A 14,046-nucleotide genomic window follows, 5' to 3' on the forward strand; every position below is an offset into this window, starting at 1 on the left:
ATTTTTGGGGGATATTATAGCAAAAAGTAAAATATATTGTTTTTTTTCCAAAATTTACGCTCTATTTTTGTTTATAGCGCAAAAAATAAAAACCGCAGAGGTGATCAAATACCACCAAAAGAAAGCTCTATTTGGGGGAAAAAAGGACGCCAATTTTGTTTGGGAGCCACGTCGCACGGCCATGCAATTGTCAGTTAAAGCGACGCAGTGCCGAATCGCAAAAAGGGGCAAGGTCCGGGTCTTAAGTGGTTAAATTAGAATCCCAATCATTATGTTCTCCATTATGGCACATTATGTAACAAAACACTAAGCTTGTGTAGTGTGCATATGAAAAAACCCATGTTTTCACAAACTCAGTAACTGCAGAGAATTTATTATTACAGCAAGTCGCTGTAGTAAAAATCATGATAGATTTGCCAACTGCATAAATTCATCATCTGTAACAAAGACAAGACAGATTGTTATGTCTATCTAAAATTTTCAAAAGATCTGGCAAATTTGTAGCATTTCCAGGCATATGGCAGTGGAATCGTTTGCCATTTTACCTCGTCGTAGAGCGTTCTGCGCATCCTGAGTCATTGCATCTGCTTCATCCAGAATCACAAGCTTAAATCCTTTTCTGTAATGGAGAGACAACTGTCACTTTAAGACAAACAAGACTGCTACATCTGTAAAATTGACACAATTTACCAAGAAAAAAAATAAAAGGGAATTTTGACTTGCCTGTAAATTCCATATATTGAAACAGTACAGGACACAGGCATTCATACACAATGGGTTATAGGAATTTATCTTTAGACCTTTAGATGATTGGACACTGACAAAGCTTTAAAGGACCTGGGCACCTCCCCTATAACCCTATCCAAGGAATGGAAGAGGTTGCCTGTGTCCTGCACTGCACACCAAGATATGAAATCTACAGACGAGTCAAAATTCCTCTGTGCTCAACTGTACAGTAGAGGACAAAGGCAGAGTATTTATACACCATAGAGTGTCCCAATACAATGAATAAGAAGGAGCCGCAGCAATGAGGCAAACTGTGCAAACAGACTCAAACAACAAAGTTCATAAGACTTCAGAGTGCTGCTGCAAGAACCTTGAGGTCAAAATCCACAAAGAAGAATCAGCAGAAGATATGTTCACCTGATAAAACCTTAAAAACGTATGAACACAAGACCAGATGGCAGCCTTACACAATGGGGCTGCAGAGGCTTGGGGCCAAAATCCCCCGGAAACTCCTATCGATCTGGTTGAACGGGCATGTAAAAAGTGCAGGAGTTTTCTCTTTGAGAATGTAAGCTTTCACGATCAGATTCCTTATCCGTTGTGCCAAGGTGAGCTCTGAAGTAGCGTATACCTTGCAAGATCACAAGGACAAGACACACTGAAATTCATCAATATGATTTGACCAGTAGCTTTGGGGTATACTCTAAGGTTCAAAGTATAGTGCAAAGTACAGCGTTTACCCTGGGATATTTAAGAGCAGGGCATGAGGATGGTAGTACAATGTCCTCATTGGAGGAGGAATACCAAGACCAACATCAGGAGAAAGGATGTCCCTTTAGTGTAAAGCAACTTTGTGACTGTGAAGCATGAAGAAAGGCTCTTTACAGCAAAGGCCTGTGAGTTCAGAAACACGTTTGACAGACGTGATGGTGACCAAAAGGGCTACTTTGCAGGAGAGACCCTCTGGATCAGGGGTATTGAATTAAAATTCTTAGAGGTTTGATCAGTAAATTTTCTTCCAGCAGAGGCCCGAAACGCATGTTTATGTCACATCACATTCCCCCTCTCCTCTTATATCACAATCATGCTCTTACATCAGCATCCTCAGTCCCCCTGCATACCACATCCCATCTTCCGTTCACATTTCCCCCCTTCAACTACGTCCTCTGTCCCCTCTTAACATCATAACCCCACCACAGCTGCCTTCTTTCACATCACTGCCCCCCGCAGCAACTGTTTGATCAGCTTGGAGGACGGAGGAGGGATCGGAGTAACAGACCCCCGACTCTCCATAGAGTGCCTACTACCCAAAGCTAACACAAGGGGTCTTGTTCATCCCTTGCGATAGCAATACATTTTAATGAAAATGATCAAATTTGCCCTGGAGAGCAAATCAGTTAAACCCTTACACCCAAGAACATATTTAAAGAGAGGAAGGAAGGAAAAAACAAACAAAAAAAAACACCACAGACATAAAACATAGTGTCATTATATACTTACTTAAATATGGTTCTAGTACTGGAAAAACTTAATATGGGACCTCTTACAATATCTATGCCACGGTCATCTGAAGCGTTCAACTTTGGAAAAAAAAATAAAAAGAATATAAAAAAAAAACACACACACACTACATCCATCTGTAAGAAAAAAAAAAAAGCATGAAACTTCGCAAAACTGCCTAGTGTGTACAGTATGTGCATTGATACACATCTGGCACAAATCTCAGCTACGTGCGACATATCCTGTGGGTGCATTTCTCATCTTAACACACACAATAACATTTCAATACAAAAACAAAACAAATACATATATAATAGGATTGTTGTGCTCATTATAAAATCTCATCATCTTGGATCCATCAAGGGGCATAGGACGATACATAATGTTGGGTTTTGCGGCTGCCGACAGGAGGGATTTATCCCTGGCAAACAAGAAAGTCTGTAGGCCATCCCAGGATAGCCCCCCTCCTAATACCAGTATGCTTCATTTGTTAGTAAGCAGTACAAAGAGCATGGTCATAAACTTAAGGAACATAGGTCCCAACCCTCTAACAGACTCCAAGAAATGGAATGTATGGTGAATACATAAATGGCATTTTCTTTCTTGGTCTTTAAGGTACATGGACACTCATATACTTTCATGATACCCAAAAAGCAGGGGTAAGCAAAAAAGGGAGTATGATGGGAGGGAAAACCTATTTCCCAACATGGAAGGAGTGATAGCCTGATGTGTCACTAACACAAAGAACAAACCGCTCTCTCCAAGAACTCAGACCAGATAGGAGGAAACCAAAAAACAATGTCCCAGTAAGACCAGAGAAGCTTCTCAGCTTCAACTTACCTGAACCCATAGGGTCCAAAAGAGAAAAAGGGGGGGGGGGGCAAATCTGAGGGATGATTTATGATTCCTTTATATAAAAAGAATATGAAAAAAAGAAAGTACTCCCGAGGCAGACATTTACCCAATTACATCACCAAGGTGAGGATTAAGCAGAAAGAACCCCCAAGGATGACTTGCTCAGAAGTATATACAAGGAGAGAACTTTGTGTTTTGCTGAATAGGAAAGGAGGCACACAACTTTTGTTCACTAGATCACAGCCCATTCCTTTGTTGTAATGACATATCTTCTTGAAGGTGGGGGGAGATGTCCCCATCAGGAATGGAGGATTGATTCATCAGTCCAGAAACCAATTAATCTCCAGAGGAAGACACGTTAGGTCTGCTCAGAAAGTTTACCAGAATGGTCTTTGCAGCTGTAGGAGTTCTGAAAAACCTGATACTGCAGAGAATAGGTCAATCCACCAGATGCAGCATAGCATGTGCAGCATCAATAAGAGCAAAAACGGTCTCTTGTAAATCAGACTGCAGTGGACCCCGACTAGTCAAAAAATGTCATCAGGGAGAGACCCTTGATCAAAGTCAGAATTATTTGTGACCTCTGGCCCGGCTGCCTCTAAAGCCACAGGTGAATCAGAAATGGACTCTGCAGGGGAAGGCACTAAAGCCTTGTGGTCAGTACCAGTGAGAAAGGGTTACTTTGGTCTTGAGTCACTGCAGTAGAGGCCCCAGACAATAAAGCAGTCCAGCGAAGCTGATGACTTTGATGACTAGGTAAACCTTATAATCATAGGGTAACTGGGTTTCAGGTCTCAGTACCTTTGGAAAACACAAAATAAACATCCTCAAACTTTAAAGCCTCGTACACACGATCAAACTTCCATCGGACAAATCCGTGGATTGTTGTCCGAAGGGCGTTGGCCATGAACTTGTTCTGCATACAGACGGCAGAACTTTTTCAGCCAACATACACGAAACAACGTTTTTCAGCTTTTTAGCGCTACCCTTTCGACAACTTCTGCTAATGTCTGATGATTAGCATTGGTTCGGAGCATGCACATTTGTACTTTGGATTTTAGTTCAACGGACTTGTGTACACACGATCAGATAATCCGACGGAACACATTTATTGTTGGACAATTTGAGAGCATGGCAATTCCAACAACAATTGTCCGATGGAGCATACAGACTGTCGGATTTTTCGACAAAACCCTTCCATCACACAATTGCTGTCGGAATATCTGATCGTGTGTACGGGCCTTAAGGAAAGTGTGAGCTGGGTTCACCTGTTGCAGCAGAACTGTCACTTGCGTTTCTATATAAAAAGGATGTTGCAACCGCATCACAGTGATGCACCTAAGCTGAGGGAAAAAGGCAAGGCCTTGGGTACTCAAAAAACACAGACATTTAATAAATCAGTGTGGATCAGATGGCGGGAGGTGACCAAAGCCAGTGTAGATAAGCAGCAGGAACAGACCAGAGATTGAGGTCTTTGCAAATCAGGAGTAGCTGTGGGGAACCTATTCCTCTTCCTTTCTCAACAGTAAAAGCAAGAATTTAAAGGCGCTTAGCAATCCAAACAGCGAGGTAGCTCCTGACACTGAGCCAGACTGGCCTACTCAAAGTGAATCTACAGAAAGGGCAAGTACTAAGGCAATACCAACACAGTTCCGGACCTGAAAAAGCGCTCATGGCTAACTTGTTACCAGAACAGGGGTCTGTAAAGTGCCTAATGCAGAACCCAATGTCCAAAGGGCACTCCCAGTCTAGCTCCACAACATCTAGTTCATCAGGGTCCATGTAAAGCAATCCAAAACTAGCTAAAAAAAGGTCGCTCTGGGGTGCCGCTATTGTAGAAACCAGCTTAAGCAGCAATGTAATGAAGAATCTTGTTTATAAAAAAAAAAAAAAAAAAAAGGTAGGTTAGACTATTCCCAGCAGAGCTGAAGAGATGAAATTCATCCTCCTAGGACAATGACAAAGAACTGATGCATGCTGGTAATAGGCTGGTCTAGAGATAGCTTTGTTTGCCAGTGTCCAATCCTTCTGTATGTAGCGGCCTGCTACTGTTTAGCCAGCGCTGCTTTAAATTTAGAGGGTAGCCTGAGTGTTAGTTGACTCAGACCATATAATTTTTTCCAAATTTGGGCCTCTGTTCCAGCCATGGCTGTACTGCGAGTGACCACTATTGTTGTCTGGGGTGCCGTTACCACCCCATGTCAAGGGTGGCAGCAGTCAGGTCAAGGTGATTTGGGTGTTCCCCTTCGGCAGCCAGTGTGAGTTGATCGTCCCGCTGTGCATGCTGAGGAGGAGTACTTAAGGGACAGACGCCATTGGACTGGGGTCGTCGATCCTGGGTTTGTCATCCCCCCCCCCCCCCCCCCCCTTGTGTGGCCCTCCTGGCCGGGGGTGCATGTTAAAGTGTTCCTGGCTCCGGCACCACGTTGGTCCGGAGTTGTGATCTACTAAGTAGGCCCGGTAGTTAGACTGGGTCTACGTTTGCAGAGTGGTCTTGTGCTGTCTGTCCTGGAGGGAGGAAGCCACTCGAAGAACCTATCTTGGAGAGCACCGAGCACGAGGCCGGTATCTCGGGAGAGGCCTTGAACTTTATTGAAGGACACACCATTACTGAGGGGCTGAATGATGGTCGCCTGTCAGTTCTAATGTCACAAGAAGTTAATCGGGAGAGATCCGGGTGCTTAATCCTGTGTGGAGAAGATTTTGGACCGAATATACCACCATCTGTGGCAGAGACTGTACCATATTCCGTGCGCCATCTCGCCTGCTAGGCTAGTGAGAGAGGCCTATCCCAGTGTGCAATACCCACTCTAGCTAGAGTGGCTTCGAAAGCTGTAGAGGGCCGTTGTATTTAAATTTTCGGGTCCTGCCGTTACCCCACCTTTCACCGTCTCAGTACCAAGAGTCTATGATGAGAAATGTCAGACAGATGTGAGTGCCAATCACTTAGTCTTTATCCAATTCTTTAATAAACGAACTTGCAGGAGTAGAGGGATGGAGGATTAGGGGAGATTCAGATATCTTATTGCAGATCACTGAAGAATTGCTTAGATCCAGAAGACAAACAGCTTTTCTGTCAGCGGATCTTTGCAACACCCGGATAGGCCTCTCACACTGACCTAGCAGCCGGTATGACACACACAGACAAGTCTCTGCCACAGGCTTAGAAATCAGTGGAACTCCTGGATAATCCTCTGCCACAGGATTGTTTAGCCAGCAATCAGTTATAGAACAGCTGCACAGTAGCAGAACCTTTAAGCCATCCGGCAGTACTGTGAGGTAGATTAACTTAAATGCATCCTCCAAACGAGTCACCAGGCACTTCCTAAGAAACCAGCCTTCCGCCCGGTTCTCTCCAGCAAGGTCCTCCCCTGGAATCTTCTCAGTTTGCTTGGCTTCTTCCGCGCAGGCAAGACAGCACAGGGCCACCTTCAGTTAAGTAGACCCCAGACTTCTGGGCCTACTTGTAGTAACACAGCCTCGAGCCAGCAGCGCCCGAGGTAGGAGAGAGCAGTTCTCACATACCTTAGGCCAGGAGAGCCATGAGATCAGAGTGCATGAGCACAGCCTCGGGCCAGCAGGGCCCCGAGGTAGAGAGAACATTAGCACATCCTCAGGCCAGCAGGGCCATGAGGTAAGAGACATCACATGGTTTCTGCCCCCTTAAATATCCTCTCCCAGAATGCACAGTAGCAAGAACACTCCCACAGAGCTGTTTCTGGGGAAAGAACAGTCAATGCACTTCAGCTTGCTGTATTTCTCACACTGGCCTGTGGTGACAGTGACACAACAGAAGCCAATTTAACTTTGTACAATCAAATCTGAACTATTTACAATTCAGACAAACACTACATTTACAGCATAGCCCCTGCACTTTAGGATCAGGGCACTACATATTTAAGGGTATTGTTTCACAAAGATTGGAGATGTATTAGGTTAGAGTGTTGCCCTATAAGGTGTGCAATCTATGAATCCTACATCAGTAGGGTGTTCTGTCCAAAAGTGTGGAGGTACTTCCTGCATCATGAGATTGGAAATAGGCATATCCTCGTAGTTTTCAGTTTTAGCTACCAAAGCTTTATCATCATCAGTGACAGAAAGCCTGTAGTGAGGAGCCAATTTATTCCATGCCTTGGCACATTTACGCATGTATTTCTTATATATATATATATATATATATATATATATATATATATATATTATACACACACACACACAGTCCTGATCAAAAGTTTAAGACCACTTGAAAAATTGCAAAAAATCATATTTTACATTGTTGGATCTTAACAAGGTTCCAAGTGGAGCTTCAACATGCAACAAGAAATGAGTGAGACAAAACATTTTTTTGAGCATTCAATTTAATTAAAAATAACGATTAAACTGAAACAGGCTGTTTTTCAGCTGATCAAAAGTTTAGGACCACATGCCTTTAAAAGGCCAAATCTGTGCAAAGATGTGGATTCATTGTCATCTCCTGTCAGGTAGTCACACGTTGTGAAGGCAAAGGCAAAAAAATCTCTCCCTTTTTGAACGTGGTCGGGTTGCTGAACTGCATAAGCAGGGTCTCTCAAGACACTGGACGATCCTCGACCCAAATTAAGGCCCTTACTGGTTCTGACTGCAGCCCCATAACCATCAGACGGCATCTGAGACTGAAGGGCTTCAAAAACAAAAAACGTCTTCAAAAACCTTGTCTCCTTGAACGCCACAGAACTGCTCGTTTGGACTTTGCAAGAGAGCACCAAACATGGGACATTCAAAGGTGGAAGAAAGTTTTATTCTCTGATGAGAAAAAATGTAACCTTGATGGTCCTGATGATTTCCAACGTTACTGGCATGACAAGCAGATCCCACCTGAGATGTTTTCTACGCGCCACAGTGGAGGGGGCGCCATAATGGTCTGGGGTGCTTTTTCCTTCAGTGGAAAAATGAAGCTTCAGGAAGTGCAGGGGCGTCAAACGGCCGCTGGCTATGTCCAGATGTTGCAGAGAGCATTCCTCATGACTGAGGGCCCTCGTCTGTGTGGTAACGACTGGGTTTTTCAACAGGACAACGCTACAGTACACAATGCCCGCAGGACAAGGGACTTCTTCCAGGAGAATAACATTACTCTTTTGGCCCATCCTGCGTGTTCCCCTGATCTAAATCCAATTGAGAACCTTTGGGGATGGATGGCAAGGGAAGTTTACAAAAATGGACAACAGTTCCAGACAGTAGATGGCCTTCGTGCGGCTGTCTTCACCACTTGGAGAAATGTTCTCATTCACCTAATGGAAACGCGAGGCATCAAGCATGCCGAAACAAACTTTTGAACTGATTAACAATAACGGCGGAGCTACTTATTACTGAGTTAATGTTTGGAAGTTGAATTTCTGTTTTGGGGGGGGGGGGGGGGGGTTAGGTTTTTTTTGGAGGTGTGGTCCTAAACTTTTGATCAGCTGAAAAACAGCCCGTTTCAGTTTATTCGTTATTTTCAATTAAATTGAATGCTCAAAAAATGTTTTGTCTCACTCTCATTTCTTCTTGTTGCATGTTGAAGCTCTACTTGGAACCTTGTTAAGATCCAACAATGTAAAATATGATTTTGATCAGACATTATATATATATATATATATATATATATATATATATATATATATATATATATATGTGTATATGATTTTTTAATACAGCTTACCTGTGAAATACTTTGCTTGGGAATACATCACAGGACACAGAGCCTTAATTACTTAACGGGTTATGTAGTCACCACAGGTGATTGGACACTGCCAAACCCAATTAAAATTAAGTTCCTCCCCCTATATAACCCCTCCCAAATGGAGAGTACCTCAGTTTTGTAGCAAAGCAATAAGTGTTCCACGTTAACTCCGAAGAGGGGTGGGAGCTCTGTGTCCCGTGATGTATTCCCAAGAAAACTCTTACCCCCAGTAACATTCTTAATAATGTCATCCAGCGAGGCTCTAAATAGCCTCTACCCCTTGAAGGGAAAATCTGCCAGGGCCTTCTTTAGATGCCTGGTCCGCAGACCAGCATTTTAGCCAAATTAGGCAACAGAGCACCACAGCAGATACTGAGGCTCTAGAAAGCAAAGGAGCCGTATCTAAAGCCGCATCACAGACATACTTAAGGCCATGCACTAACTGGTCTGCCAGCTCCACGCAGATTGGGGAAGCCTGTTGCTTTTCCAACTCACGGTGCAACAATTTCGCCCATTCAGTAAGCGTCTGGGACACCAGGGCCGTGGCCAATACTGGCTGCAATGCTGAACCCACCACTGTGAACATGGACCGGGAGACCTATTGGCGGGGTCCTTAACCACTTGTCCACCAGGCCTATTCTGGCACTTCTCTCCTTCATGTAAAAATCACAATTTCTTTGCTAGAAAATTAAGCAGAACCTCCAAACATTATATATATTTTTTTAGGGAATAAAATGGTGGTCATTGCAATTTTTTTGCTCGCACGGTATTTGCGCAATAATTTTTCAAACGCCTTTTTTGGGGGAAAAAAATGGTTTTGTGAATTAAAAAATAAAACAGTAAAGTTAGCCCAATTTTTTGGTAAAATGTGAAAGATGATGTTACGCCGAGTAAATATATACCCAACATGTCACGCTTTAAAATTGCGCACACTCGTGGAATGGCGCCAAACTTCGGTACTTAAAATCTCCATAGGCGAAGCTTTAATTTTTTTTACAGGTTACTAATGCATGCAGCGATACCTCACATGTGGGGTTTGAACGGCGTTTACATATGTGGGCGGGACTTATATGCGTGTTCGCTTCTGAGCGCGAGATTCCTGGAGACAGGGGCGTTTTAATTTTTTTTTTTTTTTACACTTTAATAGGTCCTCTTTATGAAGAGAGATGTGGGGTCAATAAGACCCTACATCTCTCCTCCAGGCTTGAAAGCATGAGATCGTGAAAAAAAAAATTCACAGATCTCATGCTGACAGCCGCGATTGCGGCTGTCTATACTTCCGGGTACCCAGGCGTGACGTCACAACATCGCGCCCGGGCCTCTCTATCGTCATGAGCCATCGCTGGCCGATTCGTTCTCCGGGCCCCCGAAGCCTATAAGAATGAACAAGCGGCGGAACTGCCGCTATGATTGTTCTTATCGTGCACAGAATCGCCGGCATAAGATGGTGATATCTGAACAATGCCTGTAGCTGCAGGCATCATTCAGATATCACCTCACAAAGTGAAGGACGTCATATGACGTCCTTGGAGGGCAAGTGGTTAAAGGCCGGGGTCCCCTCCACCAGAATCGTGGTTACCTTGTTTAACCTGGAGACCGGGGGGTCCACAATCGGGGCAGATGTCCATTTCTTTAGGAAACTCTCCTCAAAGGGGTACAGTACCGCCATGCGTTTTGGGACCGAAAAAGTCAGCTGCGGCCGGTCCCATTCTTTGTAAATAAACTTATCAAAGTTAGGCAGGGAAACACCCTAGCCGGCTTGTGGGACCAAAAAGGGACCGGCACCTCTGTAGATGCCCCCACCGTATCCTCCATTTTTATGGTATCCTGCACCGATGTAATAAGTGCTCCTAAAAGCGCCCTTTCCGGCGCTGGCCCAGACACAGAGTCATCCTCACTGTCCTGGTCTGCATCCTCTGAAACGTCAGAACAGCATGGGGAGGAGGGAAGAGAGGGGGAGAGAAGAGGAGAAAGAGAACCCGAATTCAACCTCCCAGGGAATGCCCAGCTGCTCCAACCTGCCGAGGCAGGCGGAACCATACTTACCCCTCCCGTGAGGACTGCTGGACGCATTCCGCAGACAGACCCATCACCCGAGCGGTACAGGGTGGCTGTCGGCCACGGCACACTGTGACACGGACAGCAGTAGCCTGGTCATATGTGTGCATTGAAGCATATAGCTCGCCGGCCACCCCTGGATCTGTCATGGCTGACCTAGCGTGTAGCTAAGGCCTGCTCACGCTTGATGGCAGGGCTGGGGAGACTACCAGGATCTATATTATCCAGCCTGTCACCCAGCTTGACTGTTGATAGTAGACAACAGCAATCAAAAGACAGAAAAAAATGAAAAATCTCCAGGACCAATAGTCCCCACCGGGAGCCAGGTCCTTCTACACTAGGCAGAAAAAAAACTGAGCTGCTGGATGCAGTGTTAGGGGTTATAGCCAGTAGGACTGGCCCCCGGGGGCGGTACTGTGCAGTTTTGCTGTTTTTAACATGTTCTGCCTAGTGTCCTGAAGGTGGCGATATAACCCTAAGGTCAAGATTAAAGTGCTGTGTCCGTCAATGAACGAAAGAGAAATCGTATATTTTAATTAAACAGTCATTTGCCGCAGATGCTGAATACACTACCTTATTTACACATACTGTAACCATTGTAGGAAAACTTACCAATATGTGTATTATACAATAGGGCATGGATATGCAATTAGTGGACATCCAGCTGTTGCAAAACTACAAGTCTCATCATGCCTCTGCCTCTGTGTGTCATGCTTGTGGCTGTCAGAGTCTTGCTATACCTCATGGGACTTGTAGTTCTGCAACAGCTGGAGGTCGGCTAATTGCATAACCCTGCAATAGGGAAACTATAAAAAAACTAAGATGGTGAAACACGCATACAAATAATTTTACTATAAGAGAAGTCAAATCTAATAACCTCACTTGAAAACTTCATAACTACAATATTAAAAGAAAAAAAAGAGATACCTCCAAAACCATAGAGTTAAACTCCTTTTCTTTGTAAAGCTGTTTTGCACAGGCTAGAATTGTGGAAGTTTTGCCGGTTCCAGGTGGTCCATATAATAATAGATGAGGAAGTTTGTCTTCACTGATGAACTTCTGAACTAGTATTAGGAAAAAAATAAAAATAAAAACACAACAGGAAAATTAATATAGAACACAGCACGAAAAAAAAAAACACAATCACACCGAAAACACTTGCTTCTAGCAAGTTCTGTCTAGACACATAACATTTTGTTTAAAGATGAATTTCAGATATGGATATTTTGTACATTAATCCAGCTTAGACCAATGTAACTATGCACATACCATACCTTGTCAATTGCCCAAGAAGCTGAAAATCACTTAAGTATGCACCACTATTCCAGGGATCTCTGCTTCGGGGTGTCCTGCCGTGTAGTAGGGGGCATATTGCTTTAAAACAGGGTTCGACAAAATTCAGGCGCCTGGTTGCCATTGTGACAAGAAATGGCGACCTGGCTCCCGGGGAAGCTTAGGCCTGCAGAAGGCCGCAGCCTCAATTACTGGCCGGCGCGATCGCACGGCGGGGGAAGTGGATACACAGGATACCCCCATCCTGTGTCTCTGTGCGCCCCCACCTTCCCCGCCGCACGATTGTGGCGGGCCGGCGCCGGCCGGTAATTGAGGCCGCGGCTTTGCAGGCTTCTGCTTCCTTCTGTGATCTGGCGCCATCTTGTGGTGCCCGTAGGCAACACAAGTAAAACAGCAATTCTAATGTGTTTTTCACTGTGATCTCCTTCCCTCTAATTAAAGCCCCCCAAACATTATATATTTTTTTATTCTAACACCCTAGAGAATAAAATGGCGGTCGTTTCAATACTTTGTCACACCGCATTTGCGCAGCGGTCTTACAAGCGCACTTTTTTGGGGAAAAAAATACACTTTTTTTAATTAAAAATAAGACAACAGTAAAGATAGCCCAATTTTTTTTTATATTGTGAAAGATAATGTTACGCCGAGTAAATGGATACCCAACATGTCACGCTTCAAAATTGCGTCCGCTCGTGGAATGGCGACAAATTTTTACCCTTTAAAATCCCTATAGGCGACGTTTAAAAAATTCTACAGGTTGCATGTTTTGAGTTACAGGAGGTCTAGTGCTAGAATTTTTTCTCTCGCTCTACCAATTGCGGCGATACCTCACATGTGTGAGCTTAGCGGGACGGGGCGCGTTTTCTGGCTCCTAACTTTTTTAGCTGGCTCCTAGATTCCAAACAAATTTGTCCAACACTGCTTTAAAGGCAGGGTTTGACAAATTTTCTTGGAATCCAGGAGCCAGCTAAAAAAGTTAGGAGCCAGAAAACGCACCCCGTCCCGCCAAGCTCACACATGTGAGGTATCGCCGCGATTGGTAGAGCGAGAGCAATAATTCTAGCCCTAGACCTCCTCTGTAACTCAAAACATGCAACCTGTAGATTTTTTTAAACGTCGCCTATGAAGATTTTAAAGGGTAAAAGTTTGTCTGCATTCCAAGAGCGGACGCAATTTTGAAGCCCGACATGTTGGGTATGAATTTACTCGGCGTAACATTATCTTTCATAATATAAAAAAAAATGGGGATAACTTTACTGTTGTCTTATTTTTTTATTAAAAAAAGTGTAATTTTTTCCCAAAAAAAGTGCGCTTGTAAGACCGCTGCGCAAATACGGCGTGACAGAAAGTATTGCAACGATGGCCATTTTATTCTCTAGGGTGTTAGAATAAAAAATATATATAATGTTTGGGGGTTCTAATTAGAGGAAAGAAGTTGGCAGTGAAAATAGTGAAAAATTACATTAGAATTGCTGTTTAACTTGTAATGCTTAACTTGTAATACCAACGGCCACCAGATGGCGCCAGCTCACAAAAGGAAGAGCTGGGGACTTCACCTTCCACCTTCCAAGCCATTTTCGCCAGGATGCTATTTCTAGTCGCCATGGCGACCTTGCGACCGGGATTTGTCGAGCCCTGTTTAACCTCCTGAGACCCACGCTATAGTCGAATGACGGCTACAGCGCGGATCTGAATATCCAACAAGCCGTCAATTGACGCAGCGGGGAACTTCTGTGTTGGCCGTGTCCCTTGGACACAGCCAATTACAGATCGCCGCGAACGGCCAATCAGAGTGGCCGTTTGCGATGCGATCTGTGCGGCCAATGAGAGATGATCTCATATGTAAACATATGAGATCATCTCTCATTGCCGGCTCACACAGAGACAGCGTCCTGTCTCTGGAGAGGAGACCGATC

At 44.3% G+C, this 14,046-nt stretch overlaps 1 protein-coding gene across 1 annotated transcript in view; it reads right to left on the reverse strand.

Annotated features, from left to right (window-relative positions):
- The window catches only part of RFC5 (replication factor C subunit 5), a 55,866-nt gene that overhangs the window by 27,584 nt on the left and 14,236 nt on the right, over positions 1-14,046 (reverse strand). The window contains exons 3-5 of the mRNA XM_040345842.1: positions 11,765-11,901; positions 2,227-2,306; positions 546-619 (exon numbers count right to left, since the gene is read on the reverse strand). Of these exons, the coding sequence (XP_040201776.1) occupies positions 546-619; positions 2,227-2,306; positions 11,765-11,901 (291 nt within the window). The remainder of the gene's footprint in view (positions 1-545; positions 620-2,226; positions 2,307-11,764; positions 11,902-14,046) is intronic.

This window comes from Rana temporaria, chromosome 1, assembly GCF_905171775.1.
Source record: "Rana temporaria chromosome 1, aRanTem1.1, whole genome shotgun sequence".
NCBI classification, from domain to species: domain Eukaryota; kingdom Metazoa; phylum Chordata; class Amphibia; order Anura; family Ranidae; genus Rana; species Rana temporaria.